General features: G+C 60.0%; 1 protein-coding gene across 1 annotated transcript; it reads left to right on the plus strand.

Annotated features, from left to right (window-relative positions):
* Positions 1-6,931: 6,931 nt before the first annotated feature.
* FAM78A (family with sequence similarity 78 member A) lies at positions 6,932-17,838 on the plus strand. Its single transcript, XM_041004304.1, has 3 exons — positions 6,932-7,024; positions 7,383-8,326; positions 15,577-17,838. The coding sequence occupies exons 2-3, from the start codon at positions 8,004-8,006 to the stop codon at positions 16,103-16,105; spliced, it is 852 nt and encodes a 283-aa protein (XP_040860238.1). The 5' UTR covers positions 6,932-7,024; positions 7,383-8,003; the 3' UTR covers positions 16,106-17,838.
* The last annotated feature ends 3,266 nt before the right edge of the window (positions 17,839-21,104 follow it).

Below are 21,104 nucleotides of genomic sequence, written 5' to 3' on the forward strand. Positions count from 1 at the left end.
CCATTTCGCTTCCAGCTCCCTGCTTGTGGCCTGGAAAGCAGTACACTGTTGATCGAAAGCTTGGCACCCTGCACCTACGGGAGAGACTTGAGGGAGAAGCTTCTGGTTTCAGAATGGCTCAGCTTCAGCTGTTGCAATCGCTTGGGGAGTGAACCAATGAATAGAAGATCTTTCTGTCTCTCCTTCTCTCTGTAAATCTGCATTTCTGATTAAAAAAAAAATGCCCCATGCCCACAATACCAAATGTGGGATGTGTGTATGCCTTTCATGACAGCCAGGCACCAGGCCTGGCCCAGGGAGTCCCAGAGATCTTACTCCTGGAAGAAGGGCAGGTGGAAGGGCCTGGCAAGGGTACGGCTACCACGGGAGGACACGGGGCGTGGCTGTTGCGGGGAGGGGAAGCAGGGGAAGAGGCCACAGCCTGCAGAAGGGGACACAAGGCCCACTGAGGAGTCAGGATTTGAGCCAGGCCCCTCTGAGCTGCCTGGGAACTCAGGGGTCCCCTGAAGTCTGCACAGTCCTGGTTGGCCTGGGACGCTAACCTGAAGGGTGACAGGTGGACCCTCTGCTCCTGTGGCCATATCTGTGTGCTCTGCCACCCCCTGCCCCCACCAAGAGCTCGAGGACAGTAAGATGCCCGGGTCTGGGGGCTGCTGTGTGGCCACGAGGGAGCTGCTATGACATGAGGGCCCCTACCGCCAACTGGGTCTCTGTCTGCCCAGCTGGAATCTGAGTGCAAGAGTCCTCCTCTTAGTGCTGTTGGGGCACTCGGTGCAGTGACATGTGGCATGGTCAGCAGGCTCCTCGTCACGCAGCGAGATGGACATGTGGCCCTCTCTCAGTGCCCCCTTAGAAGGCTCTGCCCCCTGGGGCTGGCACTGTGGCACAGTGGGTTAAGTCACCACCTACAGTGCTGGCATCCCACATGGGTACCAGTTCAAGTCCCAGCTGCTCTGCTTTCAATCCAGCTCCCTGCTAACACACCTGGGAACGCTATAAAAATGGCTCCAGTGTTTGGGCCCCTGTACCGCTGTGGGAGATCTGGAAGAAGCTCCTGGATTCAACCTGGCTGTTGCAACCATGAAATAGTAGATGGAAGGTTTTGTGTGTGTGTGTGTGTGTGTGTGTGTAACTCTGACTTTCAAAGAAATAAATATTACAGAAGGATCCACCCCTGCAGTCAGGTCCCAGCCACACCCCACCTGGTTCCTCACAGATGCTCTAACTGGGTCCTGCTGGGCTGCACACTCGCCTTTCTGGGTGTTCCATTCAGACCACGTGACCATGGAGGGGCCTGTCCCTCTGCCACAAGCTGCAGATGCCTGTGGACACTCAGGCCAGGCACTGGGCTCCCTGCCTGATCAGCATCGCCTATCCGGCTTTCCCGTGAGCTGGCGTGATGTCTGCCTCTGGTCACAGATGTGGAACTGGGACCTGGAGGAGTGAAGAGGGGACGGCCCATCCCGAAGCAGCCCCTGGGGCAGCGCGGGCCTGGGTCGGCCTCTTCAGGCCAGGGGACCATGTTTGTTCAGCTGTCCAGCAGGTCACCATGCCACTGTTGCTGGAGGGCGTCCAGTGTCCGGGCTGGCGGCGGGTAGGGGTCAGGAGCCCGGCCTAGACAGGGGTAACTCACAGCCAGGAGCTGGGTCAGCACCTCGCTGTGGCTGGAGCTGGCAGCTGCTTCTGAGCACACAGCGGGACAGGGCTGCCGGGCCTGCTCTGGCTCCTGACAGAGGCTGCAGACAAGGCCTGCCTCAGGTCAAACCAGCCGCTTAGCCCCAGGGCTGCCTCTCCTGGCCTGGGTCTCCCCCTGGGGGCTGGTGGACAGCTTGATCATGGGGGGGGGGGAGGGCACCGCGTGGCCCTCAGGCCTGCACCCTGCGCTGTGACATCCTCGCGCTTATGAGCAACTGTCACAGGCTACACAGCCCCACGTGCTTCATGCACTCGGTCAATATTATCATTGATCTCTTCTCACTGTCTCGCGGAGACACACAGCCACAACATAAGTCATTGGGTTGCAACACGGTCTAACTCTTTTTTTTAAAGATATATTTTTAATTTTTATTATAAAGTTAGATATACAGAGAGAAGGAGAGACAGAGAGGAAGATCTTCCATCCGATGATTCATTCCCCAAGCGACTGCAACGGACGATGCTGCGCCAATCTGAAGCCAGGGGCCTGGAGCTTCTTCCAGGTCTCCCACGTGGGTGCAGGGTCCCAAGGCTTTGGGCCGTCCTCGACTGCTTTCCCAGGCCACAAGCAGGGAGCTGGATGGGAAGTGGAGCTGCCAGGATACGAACCAGCGCCCATATGGGATCCTGGCATTTTCAAGGCAAGGGCTTTAGCCACTAGGCCATGGTGCTGGGCCCAACTGTATAACTCTTACCAGTATCCTTACTTTACTCACAAAACAGGATAGCTTATTTCAATAAATTAGATAGATGCAAGATGACACAGGTATGATGTGATGGCCTAGAGAGACCGATTCCTTAATCCTACAAAGAGTAAGGTGGAGATTATCATGTTATCACTCGCATCATTTCCAATGGTTGAAATATTCTACATCAATTATTAATAAATCAGAATATTATTAATCTATATCTGTGTTTGTGTGTCTCCCAGAAATGCATTTGCGTAGAGCGTCCAGGGAGCAGTTGTTTAGCCTACTGCTTAGAACACCTGCAGCCTACATTAGAGCATCGGGTTCGACTCCGAACTCCAGCTTCCTGGCAACACACACCCTGGGAAGCACCACCAGCTGCTGGCTTCATTCCCGGCCAATCCTGACTGCGTTGGCATTTGGCCAATCAGCAGGTGGAGTGCTTTGGTTTTCATAAATATTTAAAACATAATTTAAAAAAATATGGCTGCTTTATTCAGCCTTACAAAAAAAAAAAAAAGAAAGAAAAGAAAAAGATAAAAACTAAGCCTCCCCCTTTCCCTCAGTAAGATAAGCCTGGCCTTGTTTCTATGACAACCGTCATTTGTCAGTGGCTGCCTGGGATCTTGTCCTGTGGGCGTGTCACCTGCCTGCGGAGCGTGTGTCTGTTGTGGACTCCCCGGGGCTGTTCAGGGCGGCTGTCCTTGCACACATATCCCTGTGCACCGAGAAGCATCCAGAGCAGGGATTACACCAGCCAGCGAAAGGCTGTGCACTGGACATGCCCCGGGGCTCGGCAGCCCAGCCTGGGCCACCCACCACAGACGCAGGCAAGAGGGACGGGCTGCAGATGCTTGTCGCGTACAGGACAAAGGCCATCTCCTCTTTCCCAGAGTGGTGATGGCGTGTTCAGGGTCCGTACATGGGACTTGGGCTGGCTGGTCCCTCTAACTGTAGCTTGGCAACTTATTTCCCGAGCCACATCTCCCGTGTCTCTGTTCCCTGTCTGCCTCAGTCTCAGACCCGTTCATTCATTCGTGGGCCGCTTCCTGAGGCCAGAGCCCCAGCAAAGAGCAGGAAGAAGGGACTCTGCTGCCCCATCACCCGTACAGGCCCCAATAACCTTCCCAGGCTCTGACGCAGGTCTCTGCTTGCAGCACAGTTCCTAACCAGTGAGCCACATTCCTCCCTCTTACTGGAGAGTAGGAGGAACTCCATGACAAGCTGGTGAAGCCACCTCCATTTGGGCACCTGTTGTCTTTAACAGAAATTGACTACCAATGCCAACCGGCCTCTTTAAAGTGACTTGAACTTGACCGTGCGGTGTGCCAGTCTTGCAGCTCAGGGGTTTGACTTTGCATCAGCTCCGATCACCACCACAGCGACGTGAGAGACGGACCTTGGCTCTTTGTACAGCTCAGTCTGAGAGGTTCAGGAGTCGCCTGCAAGCAGAACGCACCCTGCCCTTTCACCCACTCCCGCTGTTTTCTTCTTGCTGTTCTTCGAAGCCTGTTTCACCTCACTTTCACTCCAAGGTCCGCATCCTTGCAGCAAAATGGAAAGGCTGCCCTAGGGACCCCCGAGGCCAGCGGGTGAGAAGCTCCACTCCCGCGGAGGACCCCCTCCAAGGCGGGACCGAGAGGGCTGGGGAGCCCCACTGAGGTTGGGAGCAGGTGTCAGCAGCGCCTCCCCTCCCCGGGCGCCCGGCGGGGATCGCTGTCTCAGTTCGCATTTCTAAGGCCGCGCTGGGTTATTTTGGTGGGGAAACCTGATCCTTCGCTGGGTTTATTTTAGCACCTTGGAGAACTCCCAGTGCCGCACCCGATCCGGCCGCGCCCCGCCTGCTGTCGCCCCGCTCGCTCGGTCCTTCCGGGCGGGTGGCGGGGGGACGGTGCGCGCGGGGGCCCGGCAGCTTCCAGGCGGCGGCGCCCGTGTCCTCGCACCGCTCGCATGCGGGCTCCTTGCCCCGGGGGCGGCCGGTGCTGCGGGGACCGGGCGCGGAGGCGAGCTTGGCACTGAGCGGCCTCGACCTTGGGACGCCCGAAGCCGCTGGGTCTAGAAGACTGGGCCAGGTGCGCTAGGGCGCGCTCACCAGGGTTGGGGAAGAGGCTAGGAGCTCAGAACTGAACCTGGGCGGAGCTGGGGGTGTCTTGCTGGAATCTGGGAAGGCACCCCCCATTCCCTGAGAACCCCAGAGGGAAGTGCGGCTCCAGCTGGTTTCTGTGACCCTATCCAGCCTGGGGGCCTCTTATCCATCCAACAGCTTGCTCCGCGCTGACGTGACACATCTGCCCACATAATCTGACAAATGTGCACACACACCTGAGGCATGTGCACATAGACACACAGCTACACATGGGCATGCACTTTCATGTACATGAGACACATGTATGTACACACATCCTGACAAACATCCAAGCACATACACTGGTGTGCACCCACCCACCCCTGACACACCCCACGTACACCGTGCATGCCCGTGCCCGGCACCTGCCTGGCTGGGCAGCCCTGCCTGTCTCCCCAGTGGACAAGCCAAGCCTCCCTATCGGTTCTCCCTCTGTCCCCAACAGCCAGGGGAGGGGACCTGGTCACAGGGTGTCACAAAGGCTGCACCAAGCATTTCCATCTGTACAACTCTCTGCTCTCCCTCTTCTAAAATGCCCTCGTGGCCTTGTGCCAAGCTCACACTCCACAGTGGTGGGCCCTGGGGGGCAGAGCAGGGGGGCAGCAGTGGCCCTGGACACAATTGATCCATCTCCTGGGGGCCTGCAGCATTCACATCTCTCAGAGCCTGGTGGCAGGCTCCGACCCCTGCCTCCCCCTCGCTGGGCAGTCAGCAGGAAGGAGTTCCCTGCAGAGAGGGGTGATGGAGGTCTGAGAGGCCAGGGGCTGTTTCCTTTCAGAAATGGCATGAGGGGATTTGCGGTGTGGGGTGTCCTACTGTGTGGTGTTAACACAGCACGGGAAGGCCAGTGGCACTGGCTCCACTGTCCAAAGTCTGCAGGCTAGGAAATGAACTCCCAAGCAGGTGACATGGAAAAGGACGGGCCCCTTGTAAGCCGGGGGGGGGGGGGGGGTATGGCTATGGCAGGGACCGGGGGGGGGGGGGGGGGGGCTGGGGAACAATGGCTGCCTTCAGTAGCTCACCTCGACTCTATGCGATGGACAGCCAGGCCAGGCTGCTCATTCTCTCAAAAGAGGACCTCCAAGTGGCCAGAACCCTGTGGTGCCCAGCCACCTGCTACCCGCACAGCTGTTCTGCACGGGCTGCTCAGGCCCCTGCGCCTGCCAGAGATCACCTTAGGGGTCAGGCTCCTGGGCTGGCAGTGGGGGATGGGGGCTGCTAGGTTTCCTGATGTCACAAACCCCGGTGGCCTTTGCCCACTCCGGCTGGCAGGGGAGGGGTGGGGCTCCCCGCCAGAACTGCGGTCCAGCCTCAAAGCCTCTTTGAGTCTCTGCACACAGACAGGCGGACCGCGGGGACACAGGCCAAGGTGGGGCAAGTGCTGGGGTCTCCCACTGGGGCTTCCTTCCTGGTAAAAACACTCACCGGCAGGCCTGTCCCGGAGTGGTGGTCGGGAGTCAGGCACAAGTGGGCAACGCTTTAGCAGACACTCACTTAGCTGGGACCCAGCAGGCGCAGCGTGGGCGTCACAGACTCCCACCTCCCCGGTATTTCTTGCTCCTAGTCCCCAAGCCTCTCAGGGCCTCTGTGCAGTCTTTACCCAGGGGCTCTCCTCCGGGTGCGCGCTGAGCCCGGGAAGCCCCTGACCCCGCGGCCCTGCAGGGGTCAAAGGGCACGGGGAGCAGCCCACCCGCGCCCGAGACAGAAACTAAACTACACTTCCCAGAATTCCTGAGGCTCGCCAAAAAGGAAATGTCTTTTTTTTTTTTTTTTTTTTTGCAAGGAGAGGCTCAGCTCCTACAGCAGCTGCAGAGAGGGCGCGAGAGGGGGGAGAGGCAGAAGGAGAGGGACTTCCAGGGGGAGGGTAGGCGGGCTGCGTGCCGGGAGCGAGGGTGGAGAGAGCCTGGCGGGCAGGGAGGAGGCGGCGGCGCCCGTCCACCGCCGCGCCGCCTGCGGACCTGCATCCCCGCGGGGCGTGCGAGCGCACGGTGGTCCCTGCGTGTGCCGGCCGCGGGGGCCCAGGCCGGCGCAGGGACGAGTTTCTGCAAAGTTTGACCTGGTTGTCTTTCCGATGCTGCAGCAGAGCGAGGCAGCGCGGGGCGCGCCAGGCGGCTGCGGCGGCTCGCTCGAAATGATCGTCAAATAAAGGGGACGCGCGGGGTGGGGGCGAGAGAACCCCCCAGCTCGACCCCGACCGCCCCCTGTCCTCCTGCCCCAGCAGCCGTCTTAAGCCGGGAGCCGCAGGCGCCCACGCCGGCGCCAGACGTCCCGGAGCACCCAGAGACCCTGCCCTGGGGACGGGGGGAAAAGCAGGTGGGGGCGCTCCGAGAACGCGCCCGCGGCGGGGCCAGGCCAGGGGCGGCGGCCCGGGCGCGCGGAGCTGCCCGAGGGGGCAGGTGAGTCGGTGGCACCGCCGGGGTAGGGGCCTGCGCGCCAAAGTTGCCCGGTTGCGGCGAGCGCGCCGGACGCGTGGGGATCTTGGCGGCTGGCAAGAGGGAACAGCGCTGCTCTCTCGGTGAGCCGGGGTGCGGTGGGGGAGGCGGGGAGGGATCACCCCGGCCGGGAAGGGGCTCGCGCGCGCCCCCCACCCCAGCTGGCGGGCAGGGTCCCGAGGGGAGGCAGCCACGCGCCCCCGGAGCCGGGCGGGTGTCAGCGGAGATGTCACGGGAGGCGATTATTCGCTGGTGCGCGCGGTCGTGCGGCCGCCACTGACGGGGCGCACTGGGGACGGGGGCGGGGGCGCCACCTCCGGAGAGACCGCCTTAAGCTGTGCCCCGCGCACAGGCGTCGCCGCCCCCCTTGCGCCCCCACAGCAAAGTTCGGCTCAACTTCGAGGCGGGCCTGACGCCCTCTTCCCTCCCACCTCCCCCCAGGTCCTCGGCGGCATAGCCCGTGGCGCCCGCACGGTGGGCCGGCGGCCACAGCGATCGCGGCGAGGGGGCGTCCGGCCCGCGTCCCGAGTGGGCGCCTTCGGGGACCTGCACCCGGCGCGCCACTCGGACGCTTGCTGCTAGCCGTGGGTCGGCGCTCGCTCCGCCCGGGGCGTCCGGAGCTCGGCGGCGGCCGATCGAACAGAAACTTCTCCGGGCTTGATTGGGCCCCCGCTGGACCCGGTGCCCGAGGGAGGCGTGCGGAAGGCCAAGAGGGGCAGGAAGTCGGCGTGCTGCGGCGGCGAGGAGGGCGCGGAGCAGGAGCCTTCCTTATTCCTGCCTCTAGTTCCTGCGAAGGCTTGCTTGCGGCACACTCCCGCAGCTGCCCCCGCCGCGCGCGAACCCCGGAAGGGAGGCCTGGGGACCAGGGTAACAGGATCATCTGCTAAAGCTCCCGACTCTGCCCCCCTCCTTTTTTTTTTTTTTCCCCAAACCTCAAGAGTATCGGTGACTTTTGGGGCGAGCGCCCCGCGGCAGGCATGCAAAGGCCCTGGGTTTGGTGAAGCTTCTCTCCTATAGCTGTCAGCCTTGAACTTTGCAACTGACAAACCGCTGCGGCCTTCCATGTTCCCGACCTCCTCTGGACCTGCTGGTCTTCTCTGGATTGGAGTGGTCCTGTGTGCCATGGGCTGTATTCAGAGCATCGGCGGCAAAGCCAGAGTTTTCCGCGAAGGGATAACGGTCATTGACGTCAAGGCCTCCATCGACCCCATCCCCACCATCATCGACGAGTCCTCCAGCGTGGTGCTGCGCTACCGCACGCCACACTTCCGGGCCTCAGCGCAGGTGGTCATGCCGCCCATCGCCAAGAAGGAGACGTGGACGGTGGGCTGGATCCAGGCGTGCAGCCACATGGAGTTCTACAACCAGTATGGCGATCTGGGCAAGTGAGTACTACCACGTGCGGGAGGGACGGAGTCCCCTGGGCAGGTGTGGAGGGGGGATGTTGCCGTGCTCCCTGGTAAGCAGACGGACAGGTCCTCCGTCTTTGGCCAGGGCCAGCGGGGTCGCTGCAGGGGCCACAGCTCTGGGTCTTCAGGCCTAGGCTCTTTGGACACACGTGGCAGCCACCATGGGGAGGGGGGTTGTTTGTGCAGGACCCTAGGGAGCAGCTGTGTTGTTGGGAAAGCAGGGTCACCTTCACTCCCCATCTACCAGGAACCCCCACCCCCAAGATGGGGAGTTGGCCTAAGGAGTGGAAGACCCTCCGTTCTGAGGGAGCCACAGTCCCCCGCTCCAGCTCTGGCTCCGCCCTCACTGGCTTCACTTCCCCGTTATGCGGAGGAGGAAGAGGGGAGAGCCTCCCTGGAGTTGCAAGTGGTGAACATCCTGGGCCACGTGTGCCAGAGGGAGGCAGAGGTAGCTGCTGGCGGCTCGGTCCAGTTCGGAGGGGTCCAGGAGCACACGGGGCAGGCCACATGGCCAGCAGCGCCCTGCTGACCCCTCTGTCCCTTCCCCTGCACCACAGCAGCTTGGGATCTAGCTCAGGGGCAGAGTGAGGGAGAGGCGTGTGCCTTGTCCCCTCCCCCAGCCTGCCACAAGACACTAGGACAGCTGTCCAGAGCCCAGTTTTCTGAAGGGTTTTATGCAAAGCCTCATCCCTTTCCTATAAGGGCAGCCAGAGGCTGCTCCTGAATTTGGAACAGCACGTGTGCTGGGAGGGACGGGTGGTCCCGGTGGTCCCTCTGAGCTCAGATGTCCAGGTGCCAAAGCCTGGTTTCTGTTCGGGGCTGGGACCTGAGGTGACCTCGCTGTCACCGTGCCAGCTCCCGGTTCCTGGTGAGAGGGGCTGTAGTCGGCGGTCAGGCAGGGCCTGGGTGGGAGGCCAGCCCTGCCGCTCTCCAGCGTGTGACCCTGCAGAGGTTCCTGCGCTGCTGGGAGCCTCGATTTGCTCATCTGGAAACCAGGACCAACCCAAGTTTCCATGGCTCCCTGGGAGAAGTGAGAGGACACCTGTCCGACCACTGGCGCCACGCTGGGTTCACAGCCAGGATGTCGTCCTGGATGTTGTTTGGGGGGAGGGAGTTGTGGCAGTTGGCTGTGATGATGGCTTTGGACAGATGTCAGTCACTTTTTGTCCTGAATTCTCGCCCTAGCCCACACCTGGTATTTGACTCAGGACTCCATTATAAACATTTGGGAACAAGTGGAGTTTCAGAGTGGCTGAAGGTTGTTTGCCTGTCCTGCTCTGCCTGGACCCTCCCCTTTTCTAATCTGCGTCTCTCATGACATCCTGCTGGGTGCATGGGGTCACGACTCCTGTGGGGCCAGGTCAGTAGGCAAGCTCTCAAAAGACGACCCTAGGAACAGAAGAACAGAATAGCCACCTGCCCTGGCGCCTGACCCTCGGGCCAACCCGGCAGCTTTACCACTTGGGAGTGGAAAAGTCAGGAGAGAAGCCCCCGAGGGCCGGTGGGCGAGTGGGCAGGTGCAGGGGACGGTGCCGAGGCTGCGAGTGGCTCCCGTGTGCCCACCCGTCGTCAGGGGAATGAGTAGCGCGGTCCTGCAGTCCGCAGGCTGGGCTGGCAGCTTGTGTCCTGGAGACGAGAAGGGGTCATTTGGAGAAGCTTGGCTGCAGCTATGTGAAGTCAGTGGAGGCGTTTCGAAGCTGCCATCCCTGAGCCCCACACTGGTGGGAGAGCGAGCCGAGAGCTTAGAAGGGCGGATGGCGGGGACAGGTCAACCTGAAGCCTCCACCAGCCCAACTTGGTGCCTTGGCTTTTGGCCAGGCGCAGATGCCGGGTGGCACTTCTGGACTCTGCTCGCTCCGTCCCTGCGCATTCCCAAACCATGTGACTGCTTTGAATGAGACCCTGGCTCTGGGCATGAGTGGTGGGAGTGGGGGACAGCCAGGTGACCCGGGCAAGGGCGCTTCCTTCTCTCCTCTGTAAATGGGCTTATCTTCCGAAGCTTAATACCAAATGCTTAACTGCAATCCCTAATGCCCCAGAGTTCGCCTGGCTCGAATTAATCTCTGAGCTATGGAGGAGATTCTGTGTGTATCCCACTAGGGGATTGGATGGTTAGCAGCACGCGCCCCACTCTGTCGTACCCCGATTTGTGCGGAGTGGGCTGGGAAACTCAGAGCTGCTCCCTGCACCACCGTGAGGCCCCTGCATGGTTTGGGTCCAGCCTGCAGTTGCACACCCCCTAACTTCCTCTCCAGGCACTGTAGCAGACACCTGCCTGCAAAGCCTGCCCCCGCAATTCCTCAACCACCACCTGTCAGCTGCCGCAGAGTCTCCTCCATGACAAGTCAGTGCCTCGCCTGTGTGGGGGACACTTCTCTTTGTCCCCTACGTGCCCTTCTCTGGAGGCCCCCAGGAAGCCTGGCCCGTGGCCAAGGTCAGCAGCAAGGCTGAGGGCTGCCATGCTACCCAAAGGAGGGGACAAGCGGAGCAGCAGCCTCCTGGCTTGACAAGGAGGCCACCTTCCCACTGTGCCCGGGTCCAGCCAGGTCTTAGGCTGTCCGCGCCTCACGCTTCCCGTCCGTGGATTGGGAACCTGCACACTGGCCTGCTGGGCTGGCTGTGAGCTAATGTGAGCGGATGTGGGATGAATGTCCGGTGTGCTCCGAGCACTCCATGAGGGTGATCGGCAAGTGCTGGGTGATCCCAAATCCCAGGGGCTCAAAAGTGATTACTCCTGGCTCTGCACCGCCCGGCCAGCTGAAAGATGGCTGGGTTGCTATCACCACGGGATGCTCCCCTCTCTCCCTCGTCCGTGAAGGGCAGAGCCGGGGACTCCTCTGAAGGTGCTTCTGGGGCACCCCCATGCTAACCTCTGTCAGCACAGGCTTAGGAGAGGCTGCACCTCCCGGCTGTGGCTGCCTGGGCTCTCTCGCTGCCCCAGCCCCAGTTTTAGGACGTGATGAGAACCCTGTGCTGCTTGCCGGAGGTGGCCTGCTGAGTGAGCGTGGCACATGTGGGGGACGGGCCCTGAAGGAATGTCCCCAGGACCACGTGGCCACTTCCTGAAGCTGGGGTCTGAGTTCTGGGCCCCATGGAGAACAATTGAAGACGAGGCTTCCTCTCTCTGAGCTGACCGGAAGGCGGCTTCCCCGCTCTGGGTGGAGGCCAGGGTGGGGTGGGTGGGAGAGGGAACTCCTTGCTTCAAGGCTTTGGGGGATGGGGAAGAGGGGAGGCAGGAGGTTGCCTGCCCCTCCCCATTGACCCCTGCTCCCATTGACCCCTCCCCCATGACCCTTCTGGCTAGTCACTCACTCCAGCCCCTGTCATTGGAAACCAAAGCTGGCATTCCCCAGAGAGGGGACCCTGAGGCCCCCTGCCGGGTAGCCGTGCCTGTGCCATCAGGGAACTGCTGGGCTCTATCTTGAGCCCTTCTTTGCTGGTGGCATCTGGTGACTGTGCCAAAGATGGTTTGAGGGATGCACTGGTCCCAGTGTCCCAGGGAGGGGCACGGTCTCCCTGTTGACAATGGAGTGGACTGAGGCTCTCGGTGTAGGGGTCGGGAGGGTAGTGGGCCTGGTTCTCCCATTCTGGCTTCAAAGATTTGTGCCCGCAACCCAGGGCCTGGCCTGATGGGGTGCCCAGAAGCAAATCTACCGGACAGTTGGCCTGCTGCACGGAGAGGGCCAGAGGCTGGGACAACTTCAGGGTTTGGGAAGAGGGGGAACCGCCAAGCACGGCGCACAGTGGGGTGAGGCCGCCACAGACAAATGACGGGATATTCAGCAAGTGAGCGACTGTTGGTGCCTGAAAAAGAGAAGAAAAAAAAAGGCTGTCTGGGATGGGAACCCACTTTGGTGCAAAGGAAAATGCTGAGGACAAGCACACATCCGGTGTGTGTCTGCAAGGATGTTTATGGAGTCACGTGGCAGGGAGTGCCAGGTGGCCGCGCTTGGTGGCACGTGGATGGAGCATGCGCTGTGCCTCGCAGTACAGACCCAGAGCTGAGGCCTGGGGCCCCAGGAGTGCCTGGGCAGGAAGAAGGTTGGGGGCAGGCCGGAAGGAGCAAGTTCCCAAGGGGCTCCCCTCCCCCATCTCCCCACTGGGGGCTGGGGTACAGATGCCGGGGATGGTCAGGCGCAGGCTGAGGGCAGCCTGGAGGTGGCAGCCCAGGGCAGTGAGACCCAGGTCACTGTGGAAGTGTGTAGGGACCTGAGCTTCTGTGAGCTTGGGAGACTTCCAGAAAACATGCTCCATGGACAAATTTGTATCAAATTGTAAAATCGATGCCGATGGGGACCCCAGTGAGGTGGTCCTTGAGTTCCAGGCTGAGCCTCAAGGGGGTGGGAGCCTGGGTTGTTCCCGGGCAGAGCCCCTGTCTTTGGCCACCAGGCCTTACCTGGGCAGGTCTGTCTGCCTGCCTGCCTTCCAGCCAGGAGCTTCTTCCAGGTCTCCCATGTGGGTGCAGGGGCCTGAGGACTTGGGCCGTCCTTTGCTGCTTTCCCTGCCCAGGAGTAGAGGGCTGGATGGGAAGTGGAGCAGCCGGGACACACAAATCAGTGTCCATTTGGGATGCTGGTGCCTGCTATGCCGTGGCACCAGCCCTGGGAGAAATCATTTAAAATTAAGGCCATATTTATATTAGAGTTGGGACGTGGAGCCACTGGGATTAGAACCAGTGCCCATATGGGATGCCAACATGTGCAAGGTGAGGACTTTAGCCACTAGGCTACTGCAGTGGGTCCAAAGCTAAGTTATATGTCAAAGCAACACATTTAATGCATCTTAACAAATGTATCTCTATGTGTTCAGTGTTTTATGACAAAGCTATTTTTTAGCGGGGACTCAATCAGATTGCATTTCAAATACCAATATGATTGATTGGAAAGGAACACGTGAAATGACTAAGACTTGAGGGGATGACTAGACGGGACCGGCGTGAAGAATTAGAAGTAGTGTCTGGTGACCTTCACCTTCAGACAGGGTGGTGGCCTGGAACTTCCCGGCTCTGAGAGGTCACGGCTGCCACCCCGTGGCCTGGGCGTCTGTGGCCTAGACTGCACACAGCCTGTGGCAGTGCTGGGGAGAAGGCCAGCCCCGCACGCCTGGCAGGAGGAGGGCTCAGTGGTGCAGTGGCGCACAGCAGAGCCAGCTGCCAGACCCGGAGGAGTGGAGAAGAGGGGGTGCTCCTGGCAGCTGACCCTGAGGTTGCAGAGGTGGCTGGCCCATCTGCTTGGGGCTGTGCCAACCCCTGGCGGGCTGACGACTGGGCCTGGAGCCCTGTGCTGAGCCAGCTCCACACGGAGGCCCAGAGCAGCCCACGTGCCCCAGACACGTGGGGACCCCATGAGGCCAGGGCCTGCAGCGGGGTGCCAGCACAGGTTACTGCAAGGGCCTGATTGGCCAGGGTGCCTGCCCTGCTCCAGTGCTGCTGCCTGGGGTAGTGATAGCAAGCCAGCCATGGCTCTGGCCCTCTCAGCTCTGGTGGGCTCCCTTGGGGGGAGGAGACTGCCCACAGATGGTGGCAGAATGACTGTCACCTGCTCAGGTGTCTGGAGCTGGGGGTGCAGCGTCAGGGGCCCCGGCCAGGGTGGAGCTCCTAGACGCAGCAGCACGGGGAGCTGGTGCCACGCTGAGATTCTGTGTCTGAACAGTGTTCTTGGGTCTGAGATGTGCGTGAGCTCTGCTAGTGCGTCACCAGCCTTATCTTGCGGGGTGGCGGAGGCCAGTGCAAGGGATCTGCCTCATTGGGAGTTCAAGGTCGTCTCGGAGTGAGATGTGACGGAGGGAGCGGGAAATGGGCAAACATGGCTGAGGCTGGAAAAGTCTGCAATCCTGGTAGTCGTCAGGGGACACCTCTACCTGCTCACCCCTTCTTCAGGGGTTTCCAGAAGTTTCCATGTATTGTTACCAACCATGCGTTTATAGAAACGTGGCTGCCTGTGGAGGCCAGATGAGGGAGTTGGCGGCTCAGAGAACTTGTGGCGTGAGCCCGGAGCTGGTGGCCGGGGCTGAGTGTGGACCCCAGATGTCTCCCTGTTCCTCAGAGCAGGATCCTTGACCACTGTCCCTCCTGTGTCCCCAGCCATGGGGAGACCCACGCTGGCCTGGTGAAAGTGCAGTCTGGCCCTGGTTCTGAGTAATGAGAGGCTGCTGGCTGCCAGCTCGTGGGGTTGTCACCTGTCTGTCTGGGCCAGGGCTTGGGCATTCAGGGGTTAGGGTCTTGCTCCATCCCCGCTGTCCTCAGGGCTTTGGGATGGTGTACAGAGGCCAAGGCCAGAGTGGAGTGTCATCTGCTTTCTGCCTGAGGGGAGGGGGAAGTTTCCAAGCCAGAGTGGACTCTGGCGAGAACGGAAGTGGCTCCTTGCAGGCACACAGGTGACACTTGCTCTGTGCCTCAGCTGTTTCATGGTACAGGTGGGCACGCCCACCTTGCTGGGTGGCCATCACCCCCACCCCACCCTGCCCCCTGCCTGCCTCTGACACTCTGTCATTGCCCCGAATGCAGACTCAGTAAATGAGTTTCCTGTGTTCCCCCAGGCCCGGGCAGGTGCCCATGGCATCGTCTGCTGTGTCTATGGCTGGCATGTTCCGGCTGGCACCATGTCCTTGGAGTGTCTGTCCCCTTCAGAGCTAAACCACACCTCATGGATGCCAGGAGGGTGCAGGGGTGGGGTGGGGAAGGGACGGGCAGGAAGGGTGGTATCTGAGGTAGCCCCACAAAGTGTGTAGGGGCCAAGAGTGGGGCTCTGCAGACACCTGCCGGGGTGTGCTGGGAACAGGCTGGAGCAAGCCAGACCGCTCCCTGCCCCTCCCTGCACCAGTGGTCTTTGCAGTAACCACAGGGATAAATGGGACGAGTTTGGGGTCCAGGTAATGGAGGTGGAAGCTTGCCCAGAAGGGCTCCCACGCTGAATTCTCTACCACTTGACCACCCATTACACCCTAAAATCAAGCCTCCCCCCTAACTCCCTCGCCCCTGCAGCTGGGCCCCCGACAGTGCAGGAATCCAGACCTGGCATGGTGTGGAGTCTTGGGACAGGGAGGGGCAAGGCTGGCTTGGGATGGAGCTGGGGCAGGGCCTTAGCTCATCTCTCTCCCTTCTGTCTCCTCTGTGAGGGCTCCCACGGGGAAGCCCCAGAGATAGGGGACTGGGTGTGCCTGAGTGCCCTCCGGCGGGGGGTGGACACCAAGTGACCATACGTGTGACCTGTGGCCTCCTACTCCAGGTCCAGCTGGGAACTGCCTGACCTCCAGGCGGGCAAGATTGAGGCCATCAGCGACTCGGACGGGGTCAATTACCCCTGGTACGGCAACACCACCGAGACGTGTACCATCGTGGGCCCTACCAAGAGAGACTCCAAGTTCATCGTCAGCATGAACGACAACTTCTACCCCAGCGTCACGTGGGCCGTGCCCGTGAATGAGAGTAACGTGCCCAAACTGACCAACATCTACCGGGACCAGAGCTTCACCACGTGGCTGGTGGCCACCAACACCTCTACCAACGACATGATCATCCTGCAGACTCTGCATTGGCGCATGAAGCTCGTCATTGACGTGAACCCAAACAGGCCCCTGGGCCAGCGCGCCCGCCTGCGGGAGCCCATCGACCAGGTCCAGCCCAAGATCCTGAGCAAAAATGAGCCCATCCCACCCAGCGCCCTGGTGAAGCCCAACGCCAACGATGCTCAGGTCCTCATGTGGCGGCCCAAAGACAAGCCGCCGTCAGTGGTCATCCCCGCCAAGCACTGGTAGCGGCAGGTGCAGAACGGGGGCGGGGGGACGCAAATAATAATAGTGCTCAGAGCAAGCCCACGTGCTCTGTGCTCATTCACCGCTCTGCAGCGGCAGCGGGCAGGGCAGGCGGGCAGGCGGAGCGCGCTGTGCAGCGCCCGCCAGTGGGAGGGACCCCCACCCCATCCCACCCCACGGGACGTGCGCCCTTCCAGGTCACCCCATTCCCCTCTGCCCTCTCCCTCTCCTCTCTTAATCTCAGCCGTTCACTTCGCAACTTTTTTTCTTTTTAAATTTCTCAAGTTTCAGGGGGCGGGGCATGCTTTAGCCGGGAGTGGCGGCGGCTAGCCTTCTCCGTTCTCGCCTCTGACATGCGGCCTTACGTACCTAGACTTGCTTTGCCAAACTTTTGCCTTAAGCTGAACTGAGAAGAGCACAGCCTGGGTTGGGGTGCTAAGGGCTGTGGGGGCAGAAAGCCGGGTCTGTCTCCTCCTGGGCTTTCTTCTGGGCCGAGGGGCTTCTTCCAGGGTCTCCTGGGAGAAGGGCAAGGGAGACCCCAAACCAGCTGTTCCTTCTTTGGTTTCTGCACCCTCTGTCTGGGCACCTCTTCTGCCTGCTCCCAGGCGGGGGCCCCTGCCAGGTACTTGTCGGAAGGCGGCTTGCTGGGGCGGGGGTGGGGATGCACCCTTGTAGCCTTAACTTGCCTTTGGTGGTTCTGGAGGGTGGGAGATTGTGGGGTGGGGTCCAGGAGCTATGAGGTTCCGGGAAGAATTTCTGGGTGCTTCCCTTCTTCCTTCCTGCCCCAGCTTGGGTTCCAGCAGGGCTTCCCCCCCTCCTTTTCAGGGGTGCCGCCCCCAGGCAAGGAGAAAGCTGCGGAAGGCCCCCAAGGGCTTGCCGGGGGGATGTGGCAGGGTACGGTCCAGGGCTGCAGGGGTCTTCCGAACCACAGTTGGGGGTCCTGGGCTGGCACAGCAAGGGCAGGGAAGTCTCAGGGTGGGCCTTCTGGTGCCCAGGGACCTAGTCCTGAGCCAGCAGGGTGTATGCCTGCAGGCTGCCACACGGCATGCTTGGGTGACACCTGCTAGAAGTCCCATTCTGTCAGCTTGCCAAACCCGCTCAGCCCCAGCCCCGGGTCCCACATCCACATGCAGCATAACCAAGCACAGAGCACTCATCTCTTCCTGCTTCAGACGAGCCGTTTGTGGGAGGCACGTGGTGGGTGGCCACATGCCAGGGTATTAATTCCAGGGGTGCTTGACTTCCAGGCAGTCAGGGAGTCCTTGGGCCACACCAGGGGTTGCAGTTGGCCTGGCTCGCACAGGCCTGGAACTGATGGCAGGTGCAATGCTAGGTGGCCCTGGTTGGGGTGGGCTGCCCTCTTGGTTTGCATCAAAGGGGTACCTGCCAAGGGACCCCACCTCCCATCCAAGAGAGAACTCAGCCTCATCCTGGAGGGGGCCTCTCTCTACACTCAGGTCTTTCTCGTGCTGAGGAGGAGACCGGCTTGGCTGGCAGGGTGTGCAGGGGCCCAGCGCTGCTCTGTGGTGGGTTCTGAGTGGGAACCCTGGGGGGAGCAGAGGCGACAGCCCCTCCCTTGCATGCCCAGCCCCCTCCAGTCTTGCTCTCAGATTCACCTTCCCCGCCCCATGGACCTCCATCCCAGGTCCTTTCTGTCCACTCTTCTCGCCTCACTGAAGATCAGGACTGGGGTGGCTGCCAGGCCTGAAGCTTGTCCCTTGGCCTGAGGTTTCCTGCCCCAGGGTCCCAGGATCCCCAGGGTCCCCAGCTCAGACACTCACCCTCTTCCTTCAGCAATAAGAGCCATCTTCTGTTGCGCGGAGTACTGTGATGTTAAAGCAATGCACTTGCCGCCAGGCACGCACTCTAGGAGCCGATGTCAAATGAACCTGTTTTGTGTGTGTGTGCGTGTGTGTGTTTTTCTAAAAATCACAATTATAAAGAGAAATAAAATGTAATTTTAAAGTAGACTTGGCAAGAGACTGGATGCTATTGGGGGACGGGGTTTCACTTTGGGGTGAGCGCACTGTGCCATGGGGGTGTTGGGGGATCTGAGGCTGAATCTGGGTGGATGCGAAGGCCTGGAGAGAGGGAAAGCCAGAGCCAGTTCAGGGGTCCTGGTCCCTGGGCCCCATGTGTGGAGCAGGGGGTATGCCAGGAGGTAGAGCTGGCACTTGGGGGCAAACATCTGGGCCCCCATGTCCAGGTGATGGGCATTTCGGTTTAGGTTGGGCCTCAGATCCCCCAAGGCCTGACTGTGGCCACGGGGCCAGCACAAAGTTGGTGGGGATTGCAGTGCTGGGCCTGTGCTGGCCAGTGGCTGATGGGGGTTGGGAAGGGGTGAACCTAGCCAGGAATTTTCTTCTGGTGGGAACTTGCTCTCACATGGTGGTGGGAGCCTCAGGTCCTGCAGTGGCTCTGGGCTCCAAAGCTGGACCCTCAGGTTCAAAATCATTCAAGGACAGTGTGTGCAGAACAAGGGTTCTCGGAGTAGCTGCTTGCTGGCTATTATGATATGAGCAAGTTGTCATTGCACTCAACCTCCCCACAGCACCTCTGGGCATGCTGGGAAGGCAAACAACCCGAGGTGATTTCAAGGGCTGATGTTGGGTTAAGCTACCCCCTGCCACACAAGCATCTGTCCACAGAACCAGTGCTGGCTGTTCTGCTTCTGGCCTAGCTTCCGGCTAATGTGCCTGAGAAAGTAGGCAAAGATGGCTCCTGTGAGAGACCCTGACGCAATTCCTGGTTCCTGGCTTCAGCTTGGCACAGCCCTGGCCATTGTAGCCATTTGAAAGTGAACCACCAAATGAAAGCTTGCTCTCTCTCTCTCTCCCTTCCTTCTCAGCACTGCTCTCAATCAGAGCGCAGCACAGTGGAACACACAGTGAACACCCAGTAGTTACTGGTTATTACTCATAAGACAACCCTGTGCTTCTGGTCCTCCCTCGTTTGGGCTCCCATGGCAGGATGTAGGACACAGTGATGGGTCCACAATGCAGTGGCCCCAAGCCTGCATCCTGCCTCCTGGCTGGGAGATGTTCCAGAGGGAATTGCTTCACGGCGGGAGCTGCCTGCTCTCCTCCCACATGGCATCTGGGTGCTGCGACTCACTGTTGTGGTTGAGGCTTTGGTGTTAGTTTCAGGACACAGACCACAGCAACTACAGAGTGAGTATACACAAAATATAGGCATGTGTGTGCAGAAGGAGAATGTGCACAGGAGGAGAATGTGTGAGTGAGCAGAGAGGACAGTGTGTGAGTGAGCACAGAGGACAGTGTGAGTGTGCACAGAGGACAGTGTGTGAGTGTGCACAGAGGACAGTGTGAGTGAGCACAGAGGACAGTGTGAGTGTGCACAGAGGACAGTGTGTGAGTGTGCACAGAGGACAGTGTGAGTGTGCACAGAGGACAGTGTGTGAGTGAGCACAGAGGACAGTGTGAGTGAGCACAGAGGACAGTGTGTGAGTGAGCACAGAGGACAGTGTGTGAGTGAGCACAGAGGACAGTGTGAGTGTGCACAGAGGACAGTGTGAGTGTGCACAGAGGCCAGTGTGAGTGAGCACAGAGGACAGTGTGAGTGAGCACAGAGGACAGTGTGAGTGAGCACAGAGGACAGTGTGAGTGTGCACAGAGGACAGTGTGTGAGTGAGCACAGAGGACAGTGTGTGAGTGAGCACAGAGGACAGTGTGAGTGAGCACAGAGGACAGTGTGAGTGAGCACAGAGGACAGTGTGTGAGTGAGCACAGAGGACAGTGAGTGAGTGTGCACAGAGGACAGTGTGTGAGTGAGCACAGAGGACAGTGTGAGTGTGCACAGAGGACAGAGTGAGTGAGCACAGAGGACAGTGTGAGTGAGCACAGAGGACAGTGTGAGTGAGCACAGAGCACAGTGTGAGTGTGCACAGAGGACAGTGTGAGTGAGCACAGAGGACAGAGTGTGTGAGTGAGCACAGAGGACAGTGTGAGTGAGCACAGAGGACATTGTGAGTGTGCACAGAGGACAGAGTGAGTGTGCACAGAGGACAGTGTGAGTGTGCACAGAGGACAGTGTGTGAGTGTGCAGAGAGGACAGTGTGAGTGTGCACAGAGGACAGTGTGTGAGTGTGCACAGAGGACAGTGTGTGAGTGAGCACAGAGGACAGTGTGTGAGTGAGCACAGAGGACAGTGTGAGTGTGCACAGAGGCCAGTGTGAGTGTGCACAGAGGACAGTGTGTGAGTGTGCACAGAGGACAGTGTGTGAGTGAGCACAGAGGACAGTGTGTGAGTGAGCACAGAGGACAGTGTGAGTGTGCACAGAGGACAGTGTGAGTGAGCACAGAGGACAGTGTGTGAGTGAGCACAGAGGACAGTGTGTGAGTGAGGACAGAGGACAGTGTGAGTGAGCACAGAGGACAGTGTGTGAGTGAGCACAGAGGACAGTGTGAGTGAGCACAGAGGACAGTGTGAGTGTGCACAGAGGACAGTGTGTGAGTGTGCACAGAGGACAGTGTGAGTGAGCACAGAGGACAGTGTGAGTGAGCACAGAGGACAGAGTGAGTGTGCACAGAGGACAGTGTGAGTGAGCACAGAGGACAGTGTGAGTGAGCACAGAGGACAGTGTGAGTGTGCACAGAGGACAGTGTGAGTGAGCACAGAGGACAGTGTGTGAGTGAGCACAGAGGACAGTGTGTGAGTGAGCACAGAGGACAGTGTGAGTGAGCACAGAGGCCAGTGTGAGTGAGCACAGAGGACAGTGAGTGAGTGTGCACAAAGGACAGTGTGTGAGTGAGCACAGAGGACAGTGTGTGAGTGAGCACAGAGGACAGTGTGTGAGTGAGCACAGAGGACAGTGTGAGTGAGCACAGAGGACAGTGTGAGTGAGCACAGAGGACAGTGTGAGTGAGCACAGAGGACAGTGTGAGTGAGCACAGAGGACAGTGTGTGAGTGAGCACAAGGACAGTGTGTGAGTGAGCACAGAGGACAGTGTGAGTGTGCACAGAGGACAGTGTGAGTGAGCAC

The sequence above is a fragment of the Ochotona curzoniae genome, unplaced genomic scaffold (genome assembly GCF_017591425.1).
Source record: "Ochotona curzoniae isolate NIBS_2020 unplaced genomic scaffold, NIBS_Ocur_1.0 scaffold_3208, whole genome shotgun sequence".
Classification (NCBI taxonomy): Eukaryota; Metazoa; Chordata; class Mammalia; order Lagomorpha; family Ochotonidae; genus Ochotona; species Ochotona curzoniae.